At 44.7% G+C, this 27572-nt stretch overlaps 1 protein-coding gene across 1 annotated transcript in view; it reads right to left on the reverse strand.

Annotated features, from left to right (window-relative positions):
• The window catches only part of LOC124795656 (odorant receptor 82a-like), a 171769-nt gene that overhangs the window by 97443 nt on the left and 46754 nt on the right, over nt 1-27572 (reverse strand). Inside the window, exon 2 of the mRNA XM_047259730.1 lies at nt 14-345. Coding sequence (XP_047115686.1) covers nt 14-345 — 332 coding nt within the window. The remainder of the gene's footprint in view (nt 1-13; nt 346-27572) is intronic.

Here is a 27572-nt window from a genome sequence, read left to right on the forward strand (position 1 = left end):
ACAGATCTCCTACCTGCATGCATCTGTCGAGCTCTGTGATGAGCTTCTCAGCAGAGGGCTGCATCTTTAGGAGTGCGATGATCTTGACGACGTTCATGAGGTAGACGAACATGAGGCAGGCGTTCATGGTGACGCCCAGCATGTGCCCCCAGTAGTGGACCATGGCGAGCAGCAGGCTGGCCACGAACAGCAGCAGGATCACCACGACGCAGCCGGAGTAGGTGCTGTACAGCTGCGACGACGCCGACGTCGACGACGCCCCTCGGCGCGGCGCCCACGCGCCGGCCAGACACAGCAGCCACAGTTGCAAGCGCAGGTCCGTGCGCAGCCGAGCGCCAAACTCACCTGCGCAAATACGAGGCACTGTCCAAATGAGCCCGAAATTTGACTTGTATGTGCAGATGGTTATGAGTGCGCTGAAATACCGCTGAGTGCCTCCGCACACATCCTTCTTGCATCAGTGTGACAAGTGACTCGAGTTGAGTGGTTTGGATAGTTGTTGGTGAGTACATTTCCATGTTCGTGTGTCTGTGAGTTTGCAATTTTGCGATGTCTGAAGTAAAGGAGCAGCACGTCTGAATGCAGTTTTGTGTTAAGCTGGGGAAACCGCTGCATAAACGTAGCAAATGCTGCACCAAGCTCTTGGAAACTGCGTTTCAGGTCACATAGTGGCATAAGCATATCAGAAACAGACGAACATCTACTGATGTAAACGACCGTTCCGGACGCCCAGCAACTGGCAGCACGCCAGAAAATGCACAGAAACTTATCAATTTGACTCCGTAATCTCGTATACAGATCATTCAAAACGTCTGCAAAACCTAGGGATTGCGTTACCTGCGTTTAGTGTTATACACTCCTGGCCATTAAAATTGGTACACCACGAAGATGACGTGCTACAAACGCGCAATTTAACCGACAGCAAGAAGATTCTGTGATATGCAAATGATTACCTTTTCAGAGCATTCACACAAGGTTGGCGCTGGTGGTGACACCTACAACGTGCTGACATGAGGAAAGTTTCCAACCGATTTCTCATGCACAAACAGCAGTTGACCGGCGTTGCCTGGTGAAATGTTGTCGTGATGCCTCGTGTAAGGAGGATAAATGCGTACCATCACGTTTCCGACTTTGATAAAGGTCGGATTGTAGCCTATTGCGATTGCAGTTTATCGTAGCGCGACATAGCTGCTCGAGTTGGTCGAGATCCAATGACTGTTTGCAGATATGGAATCGGTGGGTTCAGTAAAGTAATACGGAACGTCGTGCTGGATCCCAACGGCCCAGTATCACTAGCAGTCGAGATGACAGGCATCTTATCCGTATGGCTGTAACGGATCGTGCAGCCACGTCTCGAACTCTGGGTCAACAGATGGGGACGTTTGCAACACAACAAACATTTGCACGAACAGTTCGACGACGTTTGCAACAGCATGGACTATCAGCTCGGAGACTATGACTGCGGTTGGCCTTGGTGCTGCATCACAGACAGGAGCCCCTGCGATAGTGTACTCAACGACTAACCTGGCTGCACGAATGGCAAAACGTCATTTTTTGGATGAATCCAGGTTCTGTTTACAGCGTCATGATTGTCGCATCCGTGTTTGGCGACATCGCGGTGAACACACATTGGAAGCGAGTACTCGTCATCGCCATACTGGTGTATCACCCGGCGTAATGGTATGGGGTTGCCATTGGTTACACGTCTTCGTCACCTCTTGTTTGCATTGGCGGCACTTTGAACAGTGCACGTTACATTTCAGATGTGTTACGACCCGTGGCTCTACCCTTCATTCGATCCCTGTGAAACCCTACATTTCAGCAGGACAATAGACGACCGCATGTTGCAGGTCCTTTACGGGCCTTTCTGGATACAGAAAATGTTCGACTGCTGCCCTGGCCAGCACATTCTCCAGATTTCTCACCAACTGAAAATGTCTGGTCAATAGTGGCCGAGCAACTGGCTCACAATATGCCAGTCACTACTCTTGATAAACTGTGGTATCGTGTTGAAGCTGCGTGGGCAGCTGTACGTGTACACGCCATCCAAGCTCTGTCTGACTCAATGCCCAGGGGTATCAAGGCCACTATTACGGCCATAGGTGGTTGTTCTGGGTACTGATTTCTCAGGATCTATGCACCCAAATTGCGTGAAAATGTAATCAAATGTCAGTTGTAGTATAATATATTTGTCCAAAGAATACCCGTTTATCGTCTGCATTTCTTCTTGGTGTAGCAGTTTTCATGGCCAGTGGTAAAGTTTGTGCCACTACTGCTCCAAGACGATCATAAGCAACATTACAAAGATTTCTGTAGTGAACGTAAACAACGTTCTCTCAAAGGTTGTCATTTGTGCTAAAATTGTGCTTTCTGGTTGTGATACTGAAATTAAAAAGCAGTCACTGCAATCGTAAAGTGCACCAAAATTGACATTAAGTACGTATAAAGTTTATGAAGAGTTCTTCCCTCCCGGCAAGACGACCACTGAAAAGATCTATACCGACTGATACAGGCGATGAGAAGAATACTTGGGAAGTGGCATACCAACAACAGGCTATAGCATCTTGATGGAGCGCGATCAAATACGGTGTACATGATTCAGGATTTTTTAATTTTTGACAGTTGTTCGCCATCCGGCGTACTTACCTCTGTGTGACTTCTTCTTTGAAGAAAATAAAGTTGAAGGGGCAAAGATTTGGTACAGTGGAAGAGATTCAAGTGGAATCGTTAAGGCTACTAAACAGCCTAACGAAGAAATCCATGAGATGTATTCGCAGCTGCGGCTATGGATAACCATCAGCTGGATAGTGGAACGACGACAGTGAAAATTACTGCCGGATCGGGAGTTGTACCCGGTTTCCCACTTACCGCGAGCGGTCGCATTACCATTGGGCTACCTGAGCATGCTGCATGCAGAATACGGGCACTGCAGTGTCGTACATATCAACAATGACAGAAACGTTGACAACTGTGTGTTCGGTCCCAAAGGCATACTTTGAAAATGATGGACCAGAAAAGGATCTAGGTGTATTTCGGGAACCTGCAGCTGCCACCTCTTGCTTATACCTCTGTTTACTTTCCTATCGGTAGTAGTGGCTGCTGAGCTGAACTACTCAGTCAGAAATTGAATTTAATACCGCCCTCGTATCTACACAGCCAACGTATGGGCAGTTACTTTTTACACCTCATAAGAGACAACTTGCAATCGTTAACTGCAAGGTCTTAAAGAGGTTACTTGATGCCATATTTCACCACAGCCTAGTGACGGGGAAAATGATAAAATAAATTTTAAATAATATTAAATGTTGTGTACTTATTGTTTCAGAAATACTTTTACATACTTTGGGGACCAAACAGCATGAAAAATCTCATATATCGTAAAGTCCATTATTTTCGAGCCACTAATGGAAATTAGGGTTATTAGAGCTTATTAACATATTAACTCATAATAAATGCTGGATTGTCCTCCTGTTACTTCTAAACACGCATGCACTCGTCGAATCATGGACTGTCGCATGCTTTCAAGTACTCACTAACTGTTTCGAATGGTTTCGCAGGCTTCCATGTGAGGTCGATAGTTTTCGCACCCAGGGTCCAGACAACTGAGGTCGGGAGAACCTGCAGGCCATGGAACTATACCTGTTCTACCTGTCCATCTGTCATGGTAGCGCATCGCGAACACTGAGACCTACTTGGTCTCCATCACGCATAAATCACGAGTTTCTTCTTGCTTGAAGGGCACGTTTTCCAGAATGTCTTGGAGGGTATTCTGAAAAAATTCCCTGTAGACAGCACCAATAAGACGTGCTGGGATAACGTATGACCCTACCAGACAGTATCTACACATAAATCTTAAACTGATGCTGATGTCTAGCTTGTACTGTAACATGAGGACTGTGATCGGTCTTTAAGAGTTGGTTGTCTAAATTGTTATACCATTTCTTTCGGAGGTTCCCTCGTCTGTATACAAAACCGAAGTGACAAACAACGGTTTAGCAATTTGTGCAACAAACCATCGATAAATGTTCTCCCGTTGTGAGTGATTGAAGACGATACCGATGCATGAGTGGCCCGTGAAGTAACCTCCATGTTGAACTCGAAAAGTACCGCATGCCAGGGCCACTTGTCTTGCGCAAATACCTGGCTCTTCTTTGACAGCCCGTAGAACGTGTTCTTCCTGGTGAGGCGTACGAGTAACCCGTGGTCTTCCTTGGTCAGAAGTCTGTGGTGCTACGGATTCTGTCACGGCAACGCGACGATACGTAACAGCAAACGGTGGATGACTCGGCTGTGTTCGGTGTCGAAACGCCTTTATTCAAGTGTGTAGCCTCGTGTACATTAACATTCACGCGACTGGAGATGAAAATCATTCCTGACAGCTTACGAAATGAGTATCCTGCCATGTTTTCAGTTAGCTCACTACCTGTAATACACGTACGCAATGGACACTTTGGAGCCAGACGAATGACAACTGTACACTAGTCTCCTTGGCAACACAACGCCATCTAGGATACAGTGAGTCAAAAGGGCGTATAGATCAGTGATGTGTTGGGTTGTCAACTTTCACTAATAACTTCAAAAGAAGGATTTTCGCACATTCTTTTACACGACCTTTTTTATTGATGTGGTGTATGGAACGTGCCCCCAAACACTGTAAAGTTATTTTAGAAACACCTAGCGTATACATTTATTGCGAATGTCCTTCTACCCCTTCTGTTGTTGCACATTTAGCCAATAATCTAATACTGTACTTATCATCCAAGCACTGACCACTGTATAAATGAATTGTACACTTTAATATAAAGACCATACTAATTAGTGAACATCAACGGAAGAGTTGATGCAACAAGTTACTAAATGATTCAGTTACAAAACACATGAAACAGGGTAAACCATATGTCACATTAGGTGCATCATGTGATATGTCTCATATGAAAATCCCGAAGCATTAACACGTACAATATGCGGGTAATTATGATTATGAAATGCAACCTCAGGATGTCTTGCCCTGAAGGGAAACAAAACGGAACTTAGAACATCGCCGACGTACCGCTTTTGGTGTAAGAGTGACACAGGTAACAGCCAAAGGAGTCCAGCCATGAAATAAAACGGCACCCCAGACCGTCACTCCTGGCTGTCGGACTGCGTGATGGTCGATATTCAGGATCCTATCCCACCGCTGTCCGAGGCATCATTGACTCCCTGTCCGAGGCATCGTTCACTCCTGTCAATGAGATTCCAGGCCGAAGACGTGTCTGGAGGATTATTAAAAGAAATATGAAAATGCGAGCGTTGTAAACAAATGCTGAACCGGGTATTTATTTAATAAACTAATCTAGACGTTCACCTTTCGTAATGTGTATGGAAATGCCCAAACCAATCATGAGTTATAAATGAATTGATGGCATATACGGTGATTTGTTGTGAAACGGATATTTTTGTTACGTACTTCTCTGTTCTGTTTGAATGTTATTGTCTGTCTCTGTTTATTTTCTTTCTGGCGTATATTACTTTTGTTTGTTGGGCTATTTCTTTTCACACATATATGAATTGTTCTTTTATGTAAAATGCGCATGATGTAAGACATTGTACTCGTAAATCAACTCTCGTGCTATGTCCAGTTAGGAATAAATGAAAGCCGTGCTTTTAAGTGAAGTGAGCAATGATAGTTGGCAGTGGGTGACTGGAATTGAGGTAAGCTGATGTGAACTGGTACAAAATTCAGTAAAAGAAGTGTTGTGTAGTCATATTTGGATTATGACTTGTGAAAAATAGAGTCAAAAGAAGTACTTTAACTATACTGAGTACATCTACATCTACATTGATACTCCGCAAGCCACCCAACGGTGTGTGGCGGAGGGCACTTTACGTGCCACTGTCATTACCTCCCTTTCCTGTTCCAGTCGCGTATGGTTCGCGGGAAGAACGACTGTCTGAAAGCCTCCGTGCGCGCTCTAATCTCTCTAATTTTACATTCGTGATCTCCTCGGGAGGTATAAGTAGGGGGAAGCAATATATTCGATACCTCATCCAGAAACGCACCCTCTCGAAACCTGGCGAGCAAGCTACACCGCGATGCAGAGCGCCTCTCTTGCAGAGTCTGCCACTTGAGTTTATTAAACATCTCCGTAACGCTATCACGGTTACCAAATAACCCTGTGACGAAACGCGCCGCTCTTCTTTGGATCTTCTCTATCTCCTCCGTCAGACCGATCTGGTACGGATCCCACACTGATGAGCAATACTCAAGTATAGATCGAACGAGTGTTTTGTAAGCCACCTCCTTTGTTGATGGACTACATTTTCTAAGCACTCTCCCAATGAATCTCAACCTGGTACCCGCCTTACCAACAATTAATTTTATATGATCATTCCACTTCAAATCGTTCCGCACGCATACTCCCAGATATTTTACAGAAGTAACTGCTACCAGTGTTTGTTCCGCTATCATATAATCATACAATAAAGGATCCTTCTTTCTATGTATTCGCAATACATTACATTTGTCTATGTTAAGGGTCAGTTGCCACTCCCTGCACCAAGTGCCTATCCGCTGCAGATCTTCCTGCATTTCGCTACAATTTTCTAATGCTGCAACTTCTCTGTATACTACAGCATCATCCGCGAAAAGCCGCATGGAACTTCCGACACTATCTACTAAGTCATTTATATATATTGTGAAAAGCAATGGTCCCATAACACTCCCCTGTGGCACGCCAGAGGTTACTCTAACGTCTGTAGACGTCTCTCCATTGATAACAACATGCTGTGTTCTGTTTGCTAAAAACTCTTCAATCCAGCCACACAGCTGGTCTGATATTCCGTAGGCTCTTACTTGGTTTATCAGGCGACAGTGCGGAACTGTATCGAACGCCTTCCGGAAGTCAAGAAAAATAGCATCTACCTGGGAGCCTGTATCTAATATTTTCTGGGTCTCATGAACAAATAAGGCGAGTTGGGTCTCACACGATCGCTGTTTCCGGAATCCATGTTGATTCCTACATAGTAGATTCTGGGTTTCCAGAAATGACATGATACGCGAGCAAAAAACATGTTCTAAAATTCTACAAGAGATCGACGTCATAGATATAGGGCTATAGTTTTGCGCATCTGCTCGACGACCCTTCTTGAAGACTGGGACTATCTGTGCTCTTTTCCAATCATTTGGAACTCTCCATTCCTCTAGAGACTTGCGGTACACGGCTGTTAGAAGGGGGGCAAGTTCTTTCGCGTACTCTGTGTAGAATCGAATTGGTATCCCGTCAGGTCCAGTGGACTTTCCTCTATTGAGTGATTCCAGTTGCTTTTCTATTCCTTGGACACTTATTTCGATGTCAGCCATTTTTTCGTTTGTGCGAGGATTTAGAGAAGGAACTGCAGTGCGGTCTTCCTCTGTGAAACAGCTTTGGAAAAAGGTGTTTAGTATTTCAGCTTTACGCGTGTCATCCTCTGTTTCAATGCCATCATCATCCCGTAGCGTCTGGATATGCTGTTTCGAGCCACTTACTGATTTAACGTAAGACCAGAACTTCCTAGGATTTTCTGTCAAGTCGGTACATAGAATTTTACTTTCGAATTCAATGAACGCTTCACGCATAGCCATCCTTACGCTAACTTTGACATCGTTTAGCTTCAGTTTGTCTGAGAGGTTTTGGCTGCGTTTAAACTTGGAGTGGAGCTCTCTTTGCTTTCGCAGTAGTTTCCTAACATTGTTGTTGTACCACGGTGGGTTTTTCCCGTCCCTCACAGTTTTACTCGGCACGTACCTGTCTAAAACGCATTTTACGATTGCCTTGAACTTTTTCCATAAACACTCAACATTGTCAGTGTCGGAACAGAAATTTTCGTTTTGATCTGTTAGGTAGTCTGAAATCTGCCTTCTATTACTCTTGCTAAACAGATAAACCTTCCTCCCTTTTTTTATATTCCTATTAACTTCCATATTCAGGGATGCTGCAACGGCCTTATGATCACTGATTCCCTGTTCTGTACATACAGAGTCGAAAAGTTCGGGTCTGTTTGTTATCAGTACGTCCAAGATGTTATCTCCACGAGTCGGTTCTCTGTTTAATTGCTCGAGGTAATTTTCGGATAGTGCACTCAGTATAATGTCACTCGATGCTCTGTCCCTACCACCCGTCCTAAACATCTGAGTGTCCCAGTCTATATCTGGTAAATTGAAATCTCCACCTAAGACTATAACATGCTGGGAAAATTTATGTGAAATGTATTCCAAATTTTCTCTCAGTTGTTCTGCCACTAATGCTGCTGAGTCGGGAGGTCGGTAAAAGGAGCCAATTATTAACCTAGTTCGGTTGTTTAGTGTAACCTCCACCCATAATAATTCACAGGAACTATCCACTTCTACGTCACTACAGGATAAACTACTCCTAACAGCGACGAACACTCCACCACCGGTTGCATGCAATCTATCCTTTCTAAACACCGTCTGTACCTTTGTAAAAATTTCGGCAGAATTTATCTCTGGCTTAAGCCAGCTTTCTGTACCTATAACGATTTCAGCTTCGGTGCTTTCTATCAGCGCTTGAAGTTCCGGTACTTTACCAACGCAGCTTCAACAGTTGACAATTACAATACCGATTGCTGCATGGTCCCCGCATGTCCTGACTTTGCCCCGCACCCGTTGAGGCTGTTGCCCTTTCTGTACTTGCCCAAGGCCATCTAACCTAAAAAACCGCCCAGCCCAGGTAAAGTGAAGTCGTATCTGGAAGACACAGTAGAGTGACGAACGTTGTTCAAAAACTGGTTCAAATGGCTCTGGGCACTATGGGATTTAACGTCTGAGGTCATCAGTCCCGTAGAACTTGGAACTATATAAACCTAACTAACCTAAGGACGTCACACACATCCATACCCGAGGCAGGATTCGAACCTGCGACCGTAGCGGTCGCGACGAACGTTATTCTTACACCGTGGTATAACAGCGATGCATAGAAGTTTTTTAATGAATATGTTGAACAATCTGTTATTTAAAGCATACAGGGACTGTGGCTATATAAAAGGAAGGGAGAGAAGAGAACTGAAGTTATGAACAGTGGGCCGAAATATTTACTGGTGAAAATCCACGAATAAGTTGAAGCTACGAGGGCTATTCGGAAAGTAGGGTCCGATACGGCGCTAAATGGAAACGACAGTGAAAATGAAGCTTTGTACAGATGCGTTGGGCAGTGTCTTTCGTATGCCTGTCGAGCGCGTCAAACAGTAAAATAATTTTCAAACAGTTTGGCTTACTGCAAACCAAAAGTGTTACTATCACATCAGTGGCGTCCTAATGAGTTAATGGAAGGAAATAAACAGTTTCCGAATATACTCGCTAATGAAGAGTGATAATATCCTTAAAGGGGATTTTTAGTACTTCGTTGTTAGCGAAATGGGAAAACAGACGAAAAAAAGTGCGGTAGTAAAGGAGTTTTGCTATTTGGGGAGCAAAATAACTGATGATGGTCGAAGTAGAGAGGATATAAAATGTATAGTGGCAATGGCAAGGAAAGTATTTCTGAAGAAGAGAAATTTTTTAAGATCTAGTATAGATTTAAGTGTCAGGAAGTCGTTTCTGAAAGTATTTGTATGGAGTGTCGCCATAAATGGAAGTGGAACATGGACGATAAATAGTTTGCACAAGAATAGAATAGAAGCTTTCGAAATGTGGTGCTACAGAAGAATGCTGAAGAATAGATGGGTAGATTACATAACTAATGAGGAGGTGTTGAATAGAATTGGGGAGAAGAGGAGTTTGTGTCACAACTTGACTAGAAGGAGGGATCGGTTGGTGGGACATGTTCTGAGGCATCAACGGATCACCAATTTCGTAGTGGAGGGCAGCGTGGAGAGTAAAAATCGTAGAGGGAGACCAAGAGATGAATACACTAAGCAGATTCAGAAGGATGTAGGCTGCAGTAGGTACTAGGAGATGAAGAAGCTTGCACAGGATAGAGTAGCACGGAGAGCTGCATCAAACCAGTCTCAGGACTGAAGACCACAACAACAACAACAACAACAACGACAACAACATGCATAAAATCTCCTCCCCAGAAAAGTATGTTAGCCAGCGGCCCTGCCGCAGTGGTAACACCAGTTCCCGTCAGACCACCTAAGTTCAGCGCTGTCGCACTTGGTTAGCACTTGGATCGGTGACGTGCGGATCTGCTGAGTGTTGTGGCCAAGCGGAGTGCACTCAACCCTTGTGAGAACAATTAAGGAGCTACCGGACCCAAAAGTAGCAGCTTCGGTCACGAAAACTGATAAAGGTCGGGAGAGTGGTGTGCTGATCACATGCCCCTCCATATCCGCATCCAATGTGGCCTATTGGACGAGGATGACACGGCGGTGAGTCGGTTCAGTTGGGCCTTCCGAGGTTGTTCGGAAGTAAAGAGAGAGAGAGAAAACGAGTGTGTTATATATATTACAGACGCCCATTTTAGAGATAAACTACGGAAAAACTCACCACCAGATGACGTGGATACAGAAGAAAGTTATCAAACCGAGACTGAATAACGCTAATATGCTACAAACAGCAGTATCGGAGCCTTGCAAAACAAGATAATCTCAAGAAAGGGGGGAAAAATCGAATATAACAAATGGAGAGGGAGGAACAGTGGAATATACACTGACGGAAAAAAGACCGCGTGACCAAGAAGAACCTGAGCGTCATAAACGGAAGTTTGTAGGTGCGTTTCTGGATCTAAGAGATTACGTCTATCGAAATTTCGCTCCAGTCTCATAATAGTATCGCTAGTAGCACCAATATCAGGATGCAAATCAGCTTTGCTTTAAATACATGCCTCTGTGACCAAGGTCACTAACTCACGCTTGTGCGGTGGCGCTCGCCCCAGGGGTAAGCCGGTTAGAATCATTGGGGTGCAAAACATTTTCACTGCCAGTATTTGGCCGGCAAGGGGAGGAGAGGTGGTGACGTAAGACTTCTGATCACCAGATTTTGCGCCGGTGTCCTGGTTAGGTTTGGTGGTCCCGTTGGTGCTATTCATAAGGAGTAGACAATGTGCCGGAACCGGGTTTCACCCTCTTCGTTCTCTCATGATCACCATCATAGAAAGCAAACATTACAGCACACTACACACATACGCGCGCTCGCGCGCGCTCACACAAATACACACACACAAACACACACACACACAATGCATGCATGTATTATTACAGATATTGTAACGGAGCATTTTGAAAGAATTTTAAAAAAAAGTAGGCAGTAACGGTCGTGAACGTTAAGTACCTTTGCGGTTGGACGTGGTGAGTTGACATTAGTCAAGAATGTCTTTAGGGCGACAAAAACGTTATTCTCAACCCATCACTGAGTTTGAACGGGGTCAGGTAATAGCGCAACGAGAAGCTATATGTTCCTTCTGTGACAATGCAGAAAGACTTTGCAGGAATCTAGCCACTGTATATGATTTCTGGCAGCGGTGGTCACGAGAATGTACGGTCCCACGAAACCATGTTCTGGACGCCAAGTGGCCCTACCAAGAGAGAAGATCATCTTGACCGGAGTATGGCTCTGGCGCATCGTACTGCATCTGCGGCAGCAATCTGAGCAGCAGTTTGCACCACAGTGACACAACTAACTGTTACACACCTGTTATTTAAAGGATAGCTCCGAGCCAGACGCCCTGTAGTGTCCATTCCGCTGGCCACAAAACACTCCCATTTACGACTTTAATGGTGTGCATCAAGAGCCAATTGGAGAGCAGGGTGGAGGGCAGATTACCGTATATGTCTCCAATCGAGCACATATGGGACATCATTTAACGGCAACTTCAGCGTCATGAGCAGACAGCATTAACTGTCCCAGTATTGAGCAATATAGTGCAACTCATATGGAACTCCATCTCACAAACTGACAACGCGCGTCTGTACTGCACAATACTCGTTTATATGCTACCATTCAACGTTCTCGTGGTTACACCGGTTATTAATTGCATTTCACAATTGCAATGGCTTATCTCACTCTTAAATTCACCTGTGATCTTGCAGTGTTAATCGCTAACATAAGATACCTACAAAAATCTATTCCAGAAATTTCATTACTCTATATCAATTAGTTTTTGGTGTTGCGATTTCTTCCCTCAGTGTAGCACAGAAACAAACCATAACACCACCGCCGGCCGCTGTGTCCGAGCGGTTCTAGGCGCTTCAGTCTGGAAAAGTCCCATAGTGCTTAGAGCCATTTGAACCATTTAGTGTTGGCACTAAACACGCTGGCAGATGACGTTCACCGGGCATTCGCCATACACACAACCTGCCATCGGATCGTTACATTGTGTACCATCATTCGTCACTTCATACAACGTTTCTCCACTGTTCAATCGTCCAATGTTTAGGCTCCTTACACCAAGCGAGGCGTCGTTTGGCATTTACTGGCGTGATGTGTGGCTTATGAGCAGCCCTCGACCATGAAATCCAAGTTTTCTCACCTCCCGCTTAACTGTCATAGTACTTGCAGTGGATCTTGATGCAGTTTGGAATTCCTGTGTGACGGTCGGGATAGGTGTCTGCCTATTCCATATTACGACCCTCTTCAGCTGTCGGCGGTCTCTGTTGGTCAACGGACGAGATCGGTCTGTACGCTTTTGTGCTGTACGTGTCCCTTCACGTTTCCACTTCACTATCACATCGGAAACAGTGGAACAACAGATGTTTAGGAGTGCGAAAATCTCGCGTACAGACCTATACACAAGTGACACCCAATCACCTGACCGCGTTCAAAGTCCGTGACTTCCGCGGAGTGCCCCATTTTGCTCTCTCACGAGGTCTAATGACTACTAAGGTCGCTCATATGGAGTACCTGGCAGTAGGTGGCAGCACAATGCTCCTAATATGTTTTTGATGGTGTCAGGATACTTTTTATCACGTAGTGTCCTTTTAGGGACTATTTCAAACCCTATGTGCAAGAGAGTGCCCCAACCTCTATTCTCATTGACAAGACCATTGGTAGAACCGCAAGCCAATCGCCGTCATTGCTGCAAACTTAATTAAATTTTAAGCATTGGTTGGGATCGGATCCGAGACCTAGGGCATTTCGCTTACTAGTTAGAGATTCTACTGTCACAAGTGCGTGTGTTTTTCATGGAGGGGGCTTGCGCCCCTTGCTGTTTTGCGTGGCACTATCACAGCACAGGCCTACATTGATGTTTTAAGCAACTTCTTGCTTCCCACTGTTGAAGAGAATTTCGGGGATGTCGATTGCATCTTTCAACACGATCGAGCACCTGTTCAGAATGCACGGCCTGTGGTAGAGTGGTTACACGACAATAACATCCCTGTAATGGACTGGCCTGCACAGAGTTCTGACCTGAATCCTACAGAATGCCTTTGGTATGTTTAGGAACGCCGACTTCGGGCCAGGTCTCACCGAGCGACATCGATATCTCCCCTCAGTGCAGCACTCCGCGAAGGATGAACTGCCATTCCCCAAGAAACCTTCCAGCACCTGATTGAACTTATGCCTGCGATAGCGGAAGCTGTCGTCAAGGCTAAGGGTGGGCCAACACCATAGTGAATTCCAGCATTACCGATGGAGGGTGCCACGAACTTATTTTCAGTTGGGTGTCCGGATACTTTTGATCACATAGTGCAGAATAATGAACAATTCTGAACTACATGTGAATGCAGAAGACAATGGAAACCACTGCATTAAAGACACATAATGTGTATCCACTGGATATGAGGCCTTTAACAGTAAAAAGGGTTACGATGATTTCTTCATTGGCCCTGGGAAGGCAATGAGAAGAGGTGGTTCATCATAAGAAAAAGGTCTTCGGCTGTCACCTTTGTTTCCCTAACAGTATATTTCTTCTTCTATTTCTTCTTCTTCTTCTTCTTCTTGTTATTATTATTATTTCAAAATGTTTAATCTCGCGTTTTGTGACTGTCACTGTAAATTGTAAATTCAGTGTGCAGGACTCACTTGCTTTGTTTTGAGGGAAGTCAGCCAGCCTCTCTGTTGATACCTAATCACCTCTCCGGACCGGAAAGTTAGGTATTTAGCTTTCCCTGTGTTTTACTAGTAGTATATTTCGTAAGTTTCGTGGGTGTTTCTCTGTTTAGGAGGTTTGATATCGCGTTTTTAAGTGTAAGTGTGAATTCAGACAATCTCTAGCGCAGTTTTCATTTCTTCTGACCAGGTCAGGAAGGCATCAGCATCCATTGGTGATAGGTCAGGAGGGCAGTCACTTGCATCACTAGGTTTATGTCTGCTTCGATAGTTTACTTCTTCAGTTAATCTTGCTAGTATGGCCAGGATGTGTGAATGCTGTGCGCGGACACAGGAGATGCTGGGCGCAGTTCGTGGACAGCGGAATGCTCTTTTGGCTACGGTAGGCCGTCTTCAGGCAGCTGCATCTGGATGTAGCGGTCGGTGCCACGCAGGCGCGTCGCCTGGGAAACCTCAGGTGTCGTTTTGTCCCGCCGGGGGTGCCTCATCCGAGATGTGGAGGCAGCCTTGCCTGCAGCTATCGAGTGTGCAGGGTGCTTTCGTTTGCAAGTTGTGGGTCACGTCGGCACCAACGACGCCCATAGCATGGGTTCTGAAGTCATCCTCAGTTCCTTCAAGCGGCTAGTGGAGGAAGTGAAGGCTGCTGACCTCGCGTGAGCGCTGCAAGCAGGCCTCGCGGTTGTGACCATTGTCGCACCGTTGCTCGGGCTCCTTTGGTTTTGAGCCCAGTGGAGCGTCTCAGCCCCAGGCTTCATCGACTCTGTGACCGTCTTGGCTGCAATTTGTCGCGTGGGGAATTTCGGACTCCCACTGATAGGTCAGGGCTGCACTACACTAAGAAGTACTTGTGGAGTGCACAAGGGTGTTTTTTTAGGTTAGGCAGTACCCTGCGATTCTGTTTTGAATACTCGCCAGTTGATAGAAGGTAGCGAAAGCACAAAACATTCAGAATAATGATACTTCGACTGCCACAATTTTATCAGCAAATTTTCGAAGCGCTCGTAGCAAATATCACGAATTTACTACCCTCTGGAACGAGATTTGGCTGAAATCCGAAGTAGAAATCTCTGAAATACACTGTGTTGTTGTTGTGGTCTTCAGTCCTGAGACTGGTTTGATGCAGCTCTCCATGCTACTCTATCCTGTGCAAGCTTCTTCATCTCCCAGTACCTACTGCAACCTACATCTTTCTGAATCTGCTTAGTGTATTCATCTCTTGGTCTCCCTCTACGATTTTTACCCTCCACGCTGCCCTCCAATGCTAAATTTGTGATCCCTTGATGCCTCAAAACATGTCCTACCAACCGATCCCTTCATCTAGTCAAGTTGTGCCACAAACTTCTCTTCTCCCTAATGCTGTTCAATACCTCCTCATTAGTTATGTGATCTACCCACCTAATCTTCAACATTCTTCTGTAGCATCACATTTCGAAAGCTTCTATTCTCTTCTTGTCCAAACTAGTTATCGTCCATGTTCCACTTCCATACATGGCTACACTCCATACAAATATTTTCAGAAACGACTTCCTGACACTTAAATCTATACTCGATGTTAACAAATTTCTCTTCTTCAAAAACGATTTCCTTGCCATTGCCAGTCTACATTTTATATCCTCTCTACTTCTACCATCATCAGTTATTTTACTCCCTAAATAGCAAAATTCCTTTACTACTTTAAGTGTCTCATTTCCTAATCTAATTCCCTCAGCATCACCCGATTTAATTTGACTACATTCCATTATCCTTGTTTTGCTTTTGTTGATGTTCATCTTATATCCTCCTTTTAAGACACTGTCCATTCCATTCAACTGCTCTTCCAAGTCCTTTGCTGTCTCTGACAGAATTGCAATGTCATCGGTGAACCTCACAGTTTGTGCTTCTTCTCCATGAATTTTAATACCTACTCCGAATTTTTCTTTTGTTTCCTTTACTGCTTGCTCAATATACAGATTGAATAACATCGGGGAGAGGCTACAACCCTGTCTCACTCCCTTCCCAACCAGTGCTTCCCTACACTAACGGCCATTAAAATTGCTACACCCAGAAGAAATGCAGATGATAAACGGGTATTCTTTAGACAAATATATTATACTAGAACTGACATGTGATTACATTTTTACGCAATATGGGTGCATAGATCCTGAGAAATCAGTACCCAGAACAACCACCTCAGGCCGTAATAACGGCCTTGATACGCCTGGGCATTGAGTCAAACAGAACTTGGATGGCCTGTACAGGTACAGCTGCCCATGCAGTTTCAACACGGTACCACAGTTCATCAAGAGTACTGACTGGCGTATTGTGATGAGCCAGTTGCTCGGCCACCATTAACCAGACGTTTTCAATTGGTGATAGATCTGGAGCACGCGCTGGCCAGGGTAGCAATCGAACATTTTCTGTATCCAGAAAGGCCTGTACAGGACCTGCAACATACGGTCGTGAATTATCCTGTTCAAATGTATGGTTTCGCAAGGAGTGAATGAAGGGTAGAGCCACGGGTCGTAACACATCTCAAATGTAACGTCCACTGTTCAAAGTACCGTCAATGCGAACAAGAGGTGATCGAGACGTGTAACCAATGGCACCCCGTACCATCACACCCGGTGATACGGCAGTATGGCGATGACGAATACACGCTTCCAATGTGCGTTCATCGTGATGTCGCCAAACACGAATGCGACCTTCATGATGCTGTAAACAGAACCTAGATTCATCCGAAAAAATGACGTTTTGCCATTCGTGTACCCAGGTTGAGAACACCATCGCAGGCCCTCCTGTCTGTGATGCAGCGTCAAGGGTAACCGCAGCTATGGTCTCCGAGCTGATAGTCCATGCTGCTGCAAACGTCGGCGAACTATTCGTGCAGATGGTTGTTGTCTTGCAAACGTCCCTATCTGCTGACTCAGGGATCGAGACGTGTCTGCACGATCCGTTACAGCCATGCGGATAAGATGCCTGTCATGTCGACTGCTAGTGATACTGGGCCGTTGGGATCCAGCACGGCCTTCTGTATTACCCTCCTGAACCCACCGATTCCATATTCTGCTAACAGTCATTGGATCTCGACCAACGCGAGCAGCAATGTCGCGATAGGAAAAAGCGCGTTCGCGATAGGCTACAATCCGACCTTTATCAAAGTCGGAAACGTGACTGTACGCATTTCTACTCCTTACACGAGGCATCATAACAACGTTTCACCAAGCAATGGCGGTCAACTGCTGTTTGTGTATCAGAAATCGGTTGGACGCTTTCCTCATGTAAGCACGTTGTAGGTGTCGCCACCGGCGTCAGCCTTGTGTGAATCCTCTGAAAAGCTAATCATTTGCATATCACAGCATCGTCTTCCTGTCGGTTAAATTTCGCGTCTGTAAGACGTCATCTTCGTGGTGTAGCAATTTTAATGGCCAGTGGTGTACAGTGGGCGGCAATCTGTGGTTGCTTGCTGATGTTCCTTTGATGTACAAGACGATGTCGTATTTGAGGGACTGTTCGAGGATACAAGAAGACTTAGACAAGATTTGTGGTTGGTATGATGAATGGCAGCTAGCTCTGAATGTAAGTTAATGCAGATGCACAGGAAAAGCAATGTTCGGATACAGCGTTTCTTGTGTCCTGCTTGACACAGTAACGTTGTTTAAATATGTGGGCGTGATGTTTGAAGTGGAACGAGCATTTGAGGAAAGTGGTACGGAAGGCGATTGGTTTTTACATTTTTTGGTAGAATTTTGGGAAGGTGTGGGTGATCTGTAAAGAAAACCGTGAAAGTTAGACGTTAATAGACCTACTTCTTTGCGAAGTTGAGCAATGACTCCGCTGTGATGTGCGTGCACAAACTCTGAGTCTGAGGCATTATTATAGCGAGTAGTAGCGAGTGAACAGTTGTTGAGAGGAGTCGAAAGTGGTCGGACGCGGCCTCTGGTGGAGAGAAGCCGCTCGACATGTGAGGTCCCAGCTTGCCGTGATTGTGCTAGTAGCGCCTGAGGAGACTTGCTTATTAACTGAGGATTTTTTGCAATTTGCCTTTTTGTTGAACGTAGTTGTTGCTTGCTTGCGTACTCGAGGGATTTTGTCAGGTTTGTGTCTGCATACACTAAGAATAATATTCGTATCTTTGTTGTGGCAAGAGATGTATTTATTGAGTGTAGACATTGCGGAGTAATTAAAATCTGTGGAAAGTTTGTTAGTGTTTAAATAAACTTTTTTGCGACTATAGTAAATGAAGTCTTTATTAATTCCGTTCATTTTTTACACCTTTTAAGGCTAGTTGACCAAACCCCTTCTGATCATTCAATTTCCCTATAAACATGGCAGTAGTTGTTGCAATTATTATGCCCATGCGTTGCACTCTGCATGGATCGCAATATTGCTTTTGAAATATTTTTAGCATGTTGCTGATCACGCACTAGCACCGGCAAGACCAGGTAAGTTGTCTGTTGCGTTCAGGAGCATTACAGAACAGTTGTTAGGATTTGTTAGAGAGTATTTTAAAACTAGCAGTCATTTATGATTTGTATGAAGACTTAATAATTTCTGTTTCTTTTTGTTGTCAGTCAGAATTATGTTATTATCAGAGATGCAACGTCACATATTTACGAACGCCTTTCAGCAGAACAGACACTAATTACGAATGTACACCAGTCTTAAAAATAATAGCGATCCAATTTCAACCACATATACGACGCTAAAACGACCTAATTTTGACTACTACTTCAATGTCTGGGAAGGAAGATATCGAAGCAATTCAGAGTGAGCTGCTAGACTTATTACCGGTAGTTTCGAACAATACGGAAGTATTACGCGAGGGGCTTCGAGGACCCCTGGAGGTAAGGCGACGCTCGTTTCGAGGAACGCTATTGAGAAATTTAGAGAACCGGCATTTGGAGCTGACTGCAGAAAGATTCTACTGCCGCCAGTGTACATTTCCCGTAAGGATCACAAAGGCTAGATACTAGTATTGGGGCTCAAGCGGAGGCATACAGATAGTGGGTTTTCCCAAGCTCTATTTGCAAGTGGAACAGGAAATTAAATGACTACTACTGATACAGGGTATGCTCCGCGACACACCTTACTGTGCGTTGAAGAGTATATACGTAGATGTTGATGTAAAGATTGAACAACCAGTGAAATTGTAATATTCTACGAATCGGAGAGTGGAATGTTGAAAGTCTGAGACTCTAAAGGAAGCTAAAAAACCGGAAAAGGGAAATGTAATGTCTGAGCCTAGATGTAGCGAGAGACAGTGAAGTGAAATTGAAAGATGACAAGCACTTCTGGTCAGACAAATATAGGGTAATACCAAAAGCAATAAAAGATGATATAGTGGAAGTAGAATTAGTTATGGATGGAGAGGTAGGAAGTGAGTGAGCTACATTCAGCGGTTCAGCAAAAGAATTGTTCTGATCTGAGGCGGCAGCAAATCAACACCAGCAGCAATATTTCATGTACACAAACCGACGTCACAAGCAGAAGATGAAAACATTGAGAAAGTATATGAGGATATTGAACGGCTAATGCAGCGTGCATAGGGAGATGATTAGCTATTACTCAAAGGGAAACTGGAAATCTGAAAGCTGCAGTAGAGGAAGAAATAAAAGGCAGAGTTACAGTAGAGTATGGACTCCGCAGTAGCACTGAGAGGGGAGAAAGGATAGCCGAGTTCTACAATAAATTTCAGCTAGTAATTGTGAATACACTGTTCAGAAATCACTAGAGGAGAAGGTAATTTGGAAAACGACTGGAGATTCGGAAAACTTACAGCTGAATAAAAGTATTCTCCGAGAGAGATTCAGATGTTGGTTTCTAAGGGTACCGAGGAACAGGTGCCGCCTTAAATTATAATTTGGTAATGCTGGAGAGTAGACTGCAGTTTAATACAGTCGACCAGAGGAATGACTGTGGGTATAAGTGTAACACCGAATGAGATGCCTTTGACATTCTCTAATGCTGTAGATATTGCAATAATGTTTACGACAGATGACAGCTCAGTTGAAAAGAGTAGACCTTTTAAAAGACAATCACAGAAGTTGAACACAAGAATGTAGGTACAAGGAAAGTACCTTGAAGATGGGGTGGATAGAAGAAGGACAACGTTAGCAAAATATTACACTCAAGAGTGCTTTTCCTGCATGTAGTGTTTGTTTTCTTCGTTTATTCCCTTTATATTTAAAGTTTAACATTAAAAATTTTCAGTAATGTGACAACTTCACGGTCACAAATATTTACTGAGTATTTTTACTACACTCTCGATGTGTACCGTCTCTTTCAGAGCTGTTCTCAAGCGTTGTACCATCTTTGACCGCAATAGTCTGTTAAAGTCTGATGATGGTTTGTTAGCCGAAAAATCGGTTAGCGAACTAAATTGATAATGTAGAACAACTTCCGGATTGTGAGAGTATGACTCTTCACGCTTTCCCGGTGAATGTGTTGTAAATAGTCTTCACGGGTTTGCCGCCGGATCACGTAGTGCAAATTCCACAATTGTTGTGAAGTTACACTACTAAGAAGCAACAGAAGAATCAATTGCTTACAATATTAACGTGGGAAGTGTAAAAACACAAGCTTATGTTAAACAGCAAGTAGGACAGCGCTGCAGTCATAGTCATTGTGTTATTTCCCTGCGGAAGAAGTAGTAAAAGCGAATGAAGGAGTAGTGACGGAAATAAACATACAGTGACAACAGATAAAAGAGCATCATGTCCACAACTTATGTTCAACTACTAGCAGAAAATTAGAAGAATGTAGGACAAATGTTAGATAGATCTATCAGAGTACAGTTTGCAGCCCAGTAAATCAGTTTCTTTATTTGTTTAACGAACAGATACTATGGAACATGCAGCCAAATGTAACACTTCTCACCGTACCTATGTTGAGAAACATCGAATGCTTTTCGGAAGAATGTGCAAGGTGTAACGATTTGATACCGAAAGTCTTCTAGGGGTAACAGAAAGTATGTAGAGGAACACCTGAGGATGGAAACTTACGTACAGAAACATAATCCAGGATCGCCACATAGCGTCGAAGTTTGAGGGGTCAACGCCTGGCGCTAGGCTACCCCTCTGGCAGTGTACAAGAGCTTGTGCGCTGACGTCCTACGCTAGTCGGTCTGTTTACACTGTTGTAATACCATCTAACGCCTTGAAAGCTATAAAGCCCAATGCGAGGAACTGAGATTCAGATTGTTCAGCGCCATAATTTATGTTTGCTGCCGATGAAAAGCCTAGCAGCAGGTGCTGGAATCCCACAATTTCTACGCCATGTAGTGTCGTCGGATGACGTATCCAGAGATGATACCCTGTCCACAATTTCTTCTTCAAGACAGCCTCTACAACTCCTCGAAGGCCGTCAGTATCGTTTTCTTACAATTTGTTTATCTGATCAGTACGCAACGATTTCTCTATGTTACTACTGTAGAAACCTACAGTGAACACAAAGTTTGGTATTTCTTTTTTCTGTGTTGATGGAATTGTATGTTACATGTAATGTTAAATCAGAAACACAAAAATAACGTATATGCTCTCCATAATCTGCTATTACAGTCCAAACAAAATATTGGCTTAGGTAGCGCACAGGATTCAATTATGGAAAGCATTGCTACATCACATCTAATTGTTAAATAATACCGCACTTCTCAGAAATTGTCAGCAACGTTCAAAAAACTTGAGCAGAATTACGTTTATCTTATTATAATTAACAAGTCTAAAGGCTTTGAAATATATTTTACGTTGTCATTGAAACCCAAAGCGACAATTTTCTGACCCACAAAATTTAGTGGCTTACAACCAACCTCTTTTTGAATTTCTCTTTAGTCTTTAGTTACCGATAGAAAATCAGTTGCTCTACATTAAGAAAAACCTAAAGAAAATATGCAAAATAATTAGATCAAGCAATTACTGGTGTACTAGAATGCAACAGCCGTACTCTGCTGTTACTCACCGACTCTCTGAATCTTCTCCATGATCCAGCACAGCGTTCTAACAGCAGCGTCGTCTTAAGAACGTCTGAGACGAGTCTGGCAAGAATCCAGTCAGCTCTGATATTCTCTCTCTTCTGCGCCCCGCTACCAATGCATGAATTATTGCGCGAGACGAATCTCCACTTCCCACCGTCGAAAAAGATATGAAACATTGACTCCAATAAGCACGAAATCTGTCACTGGAAATGTGTCCGTGGTGCAAATAAATTGTTTGAACTAGGCCTTCGTCGTTGCTTTAAATTCGCTTTGTCGGAAAATTCGACCAACAGAGATCTCTAAGAGAGATTTTTAAATGTTTTAAGTGCTGTGTGGCTAATTAGAAACTCCGCACATCCCATCTTCAGAGCTAAATTACAGCCGCTATTGAAAGAGGAAAGTAGAGTTCCTTAACAAATGTTTCAGCGTAAATAAGCGCTTGCAATTTCACAGAACTGGATCGGAAGGTGTTAATCTGTAAAAGAGCTTTCTTATCAATTAATAGTGAAGATAATTTGTATTACTGTAGTATAAGTAGCTGAAACGAATTTACACGAGTCTCAGCATGAATTGTAAAAAGAGAATTAAAGGCCCGAATGAAGTGGCTACTTTTTGGGGGTGGAGGGGGAGGTATAGTGGGGGAGATCCGTTACTGTCTCACTCCTCTCTCTCTTCCTCCCCTCCCCCCTACTCCACCAAATACAGCTTGTGGGCACCTTAACTTCAACGTACAACAGTTGCCTAGGATTTTATTAGTGATAAAATGTCTTGATGTAACCATTGCTTGTAACATTGCTTTAACGTAGCTTTTAAGAAACTGCAATTCAGTAAAATACACACCATTATCATTATGGAGAGGTGCATTAAAACGAAATGAGGACTTATCGTAATCAGTATTTCACATAATGATACGATTGTTAACACAGCTCTGCAGATTGTAGCCTGCAAATGGTGATTGGAAGGACGGAGAGAATGGTCTGTTCTCTTTCAGTCGTTTCTGCCTACTTTTCTGAAAGTCGATCTTTCGGTTAGTGGGAAGTCTTTCTGTATTGCCTTATTCAACTTCTTGGGGTTTTCTGGTTCTATTCGTGTACCCACGAAGCGTGTTTCCTTAATGAGAGCAGGTAAGCGCGTCTTCTGGGTGAAGAGTTTTCTGTCGTCGGTCTGCCCACAATACTAGCCACGTACGCAAGCCCTCAGGCAAGAAACTGACAGTTCTACTTTCTGTCTTATGCTGAAAAATTTTGAAATCGATGTACATGAAAATATAAATGCTGTTAGTAAAATGTTCTCTTGGAAGTTGGCCGAGAGAGTAGGAGTGTTGTATCCGATGTAGCCCCTACTACAGAGCATGAGACAAAGTTTCTAAAGTTAATTAAAGTAATGAGCGCAGCTATACAGCTAATACTGATAATACACATTCAAAGCCATTAAAATCGGTGGACGGTATTAAGTCACAAAGCTACGCAAAATGTAGATGTGCATTTAAATTAGGTAGATCGTTGCGAAATAATATTTGCATTTGCTGAAGAGTGAAAGTACACCATCAGTGCTTCGTATGTGTCCGAGGAAGTCAGAAAGGAGGACAAAATCCAAATAGCGAAAGTAATTTTGCAACATAAAACACCGACCTGATTGATCCCACTTGGTTCCGCTTCTGAAGTAAAATATGGTGTAAAGTAGGTAGCATTGCACTGAATAAAATCAACAAATTTGTAAGTACAGACAAATTAATGCTAATCTAACACTTTGCCGATAAAAATAAGCTGCAAGGGTGCAGATGACAGGATGCATCATGAAAGGAAGATCCTGTATGTTAGCGGAACGCCGTTACCAACAGCACGAGGGGAAAAAAAGGATTCTAGGAGAGGAACCGAAAAGTCGATCGTATAGGAGAAGTATGACGTGGCCCAAGAACACAGAATATTTTACTTTCAGTGACAACGAAAGATTGAGAGGTTCCATGCCCTCTTTCGCATGTCTCCTCTCATTTTCATCAATTTTATTAATGTTCTATGTCATTGCACGGTAGTAACAGACTGAATAAGGTTATTTTAATGAATTTGTACTGAGAGCTCAAAACAATACTTTTCACTTGATTCCTAAACATGTTGTTTTACTTCCCTGGATGGCCTGTGCGAGGCGAGCATTTGAGGACGCGGCAAACTGCGTTTCCGGTTGGGGGCTGCACTTCTGCGAACACTGAGAGGGTCATACATTAGGCTTAAGCGCCTGGCGGAACGACTGACGTCGATCGAGTTTCGCCTATTGTATACAGGGCGAAACGACCTGCGAGACATCTGAGAGTCGCTGCAGTTTATGTGTTTACCGTTCCGGCTCGTCCGGAACGAAGATTCCTGGCACCGAATGACTGCATTGACCTCTTGATTCTGAGAATACTTGTGGACTGTGCCCTGCTGTGTACGACTGTCTGGCGCCGCATGGCCAGTAGTCTAGCCGGTCAAACTGCAAGTTCAGTGCCCTCAACTGAATAGCAGAGGCATGATTGGTCAACTTAAGCTGAGGCTAGCTGACGTAATAAAGGCCTTCTCGAAATTGGAGGGAACGGTCGCTATTGGCGCGAATGACGCAGGTTCTTAAACTGTTGTTCCCCCACCCCCTCCCTATCCCCTGCCCCCTCAGGAAACCACCAATCGACCCCCTCCCTCTCGCTGCGACAGGTACAATTTCAATTATGAGTTACTGGAATAGCCCCTCTCACTCTTATCAGTTTGATTGACTACTTTGATCAATTAATTAACCTCTCCCCCTCTGGTACACCCCCTACTCTCCCATCCTTCCTCACAGAAATTGGCGGGAAAAACTATCAGCTGATTGGTCATTTGGAAGGAATTCGATTGAAGTGCATGGAATATTGTTTAAACAATTTAGACAATGTATAGAATATTATTTAGTTATTTATGGCGGTGTAAGCAATATAATTTACTTAGTTAGTTAAAGAATTTGTCGGGAAATCGATTGCAGTGTATGGAACATTGTTTAAACAATTTAGACAATGTGTGGAATATTGTTTATTTAAACACTTTATGAGATTCAAGGCGGTGTATGGAATATAATTTATTTAAAGAATTTTTCAGGAAATCGATCCCACCCCCCCTCGCCCCTCCAATCTCCTCCTCCCCTCCTCTACCTGGAAATTGGCGGCTCTGCAGTGGCGAAGAAGGATCTGATAACAGGACATTCAAGGCCATATTGTCTATTTATAAAAAGAAAATCAGTTTGACGTGGTTGGATTACTCTTGCTTATCATTCTCTACTGTTTGGAAAGATGCGAATCTTGTAAGTCATAATTAAATCGATCGCCTTTGTTTTTATTCCAATCGTGCAAGGAATACAGTCAAGAAGCACACGTCGAATGTACTCTATGTGATCAAAAGTATCCAGACATCTGGCTGAAAATGACTTACAAGTTCGTGACACCCTCTATCGGTAATGCTGGAATTCAGTATGATGTGATTTCCATGTACTACAGCTGGAGATGTCCTAATGCCACAGTGGCGGAAGAGTGACAGCATCCCCACCAGAGATGGGTGGTCTGCTTCAACTTGTCTTTCTCAGAACTTTCTGTAGATACTTTGCCCCCATCGTGTTCGAAACGGTCTGTAGAGGCTCCTATGTCCCAGCACAAGGGATGTCTTGTGAATGAATGGAGCATTATGATTGGCTCTTACTATATTTACCCACCAGATTACTGATGATGCCAGTGTGGGAGCGCTGTCTGCCACTGTTTTCAGCAGACGAGACTTTCAGCGATAAAACTACACTCCTGGAAATGGAAAAAAGAACGCATTGACACCGGTGTGTCAGACCCACCATACTTGCTCCGGACACTGCGAGAGGGCTGTACAAGCAATGATCACACGCACGGCACAGCGGACACACCAGGAACCGCGGTGTTGGCCGTCGAATGGCGCCAGCTGCGCAGCATTTGTGCACCGCCGCCGTCAGTGTCAGCCAGTTTGCCGTGGCATACGGAGCTCCATCGCAGTCTTTAACACTGGTAGCATGCCGCGACAGCGTGGACGTGAACCGTATGTGCAGTTGACGGACTTTGAGCGAGGGCGTATAGTGGGCATGCGGGAGGCCGGGTGGACGTACCGCCGAATTGCTCAACACGTGGGGCGTGAGGTCTCCACAGTACATCGATGTTGTCGCCAGTGGTTGGCGGGAGGTGCACGTGCCCGTCGACCTGGGGCCGGACCGCAGCGACGCACGGATGCACGCCAAGACCGTAGGATCCTACGCAGTGCCGTAGGGGACCGCACCGCCACTTCCCAGCAAATTAGGGACACTGTTGCTCCCGGGTATCGGCGAGGACCATTCGCAACCGTCTCCATGAAGCTGGGCTACGGTCCCGCACACCGTTAGGCCGTCTTCCGCTCACGCCCCAACATCGTGCAGCCCGCCTCCAGTGGTGTTGCGACAGGCGTGAATGGAGGGACGAATGGAGACGTGTCGTCTTCAGCGATGAGAGTCGCTTCTGCCTTGGTGCCAATGATGGTCGTATGCGTGTTTGGCGCCGTGCAGGTGAGCGCCACAATCAGGACTGCATACGACCGAGGCACACAGGGCCAACACCCGGCATCAAGGTGTGGGGAGCGATCTCCTACACTGGCCGTACACCACTGGTGATCGTCGAGGGGACACTGAATAGTGCACGGTACATCCAAACCGTCATCGAACTCATCGTTCTACCATTCCTAGACCGGCAAGGGAACTTGCTGTTCCAACAGGACAATGCACGTCCGCATGTATCCCGTGCCACCCAACGTGCTCTAGAAGGTGTAAGTCAACTATCCTGGCCAGCAAAATCTCCGGATCTGTCCCCCATTGAGCATGTTTGGGGCTGGATGAAGCGTCGTCTCACGCGGTCTGCACGTCCAGCACGAACGCTGGTCCAACTGAGGCGCCAGGTGGAAATGGCATGGCAAGCCGTTCCACAGGACTACATCCAGCATCTCTACCATCGTCTCCATGGGAGAATAGCAGCCTGCATTGCTGCGAAAGGTGGATATACACTGTACTAGTGCCGACATTGTGCATGCTCTGTTGCCTGTGTCTATGTGCCTGTGGTTCTGTCAGTGTGATCATGTGATGTATCTGACCCCAGGAATGTGTCAATAAAGTTTCCCCTTCCTGGGACAATGAATTCACGGTGTTCTTATTTCAATTTCCAGGAGTGTATTTTATGCAGATCGCCATATTGAACTGACAGCTAAACCCCGCAAAAGTGGTCTACAGACCATCAAATCCATCCCACTTACTCACCGTGCCGCTGTGCAGAGCCAACGGAGGGAACTGCGGCAGTAAACACGGCCCGTGACCACGGGACCACGGCTGCGGAAGGGCTTGTCAGCCAGAGAGAGGCCAACCAGCTGTGGATAACCCCACACCCCAGGAGGACCTGAGTGGTAAGATTGTAATTAAACAATGATAAGGTAAACATAGTTGATGCCAAAAGCACTTTTAATAAAATACTATTGAAATAAACTTTCATTATGTCACTCTGCTGCCACAGACAGATGTTATCTCCCTCCCCCCCCCCCCCCCCCCCCATGACCCAGTCAAAGCCTTAAGCAGCGCAGTTGCATCTGATCCCAGCGAACAGCTTATTTGATTGCTCATTATTTCGTAGAC

Source organism: Schistocerca piceifrons, chromosome 4, assembly GCF_021461385.2.
Source record: "Schistocerca piceifrons isolate TAMUIC-IGC-003096 chromosome 4, iqSchPice1.1, whole genome shotgun sequence".
Taxonomy (NCBI): Eukaryota; Metazoa; Arthropoda; class Insecta; order Orthoptera; family Acrididae; genus Schistocerca; species Schistocerca piceifrons.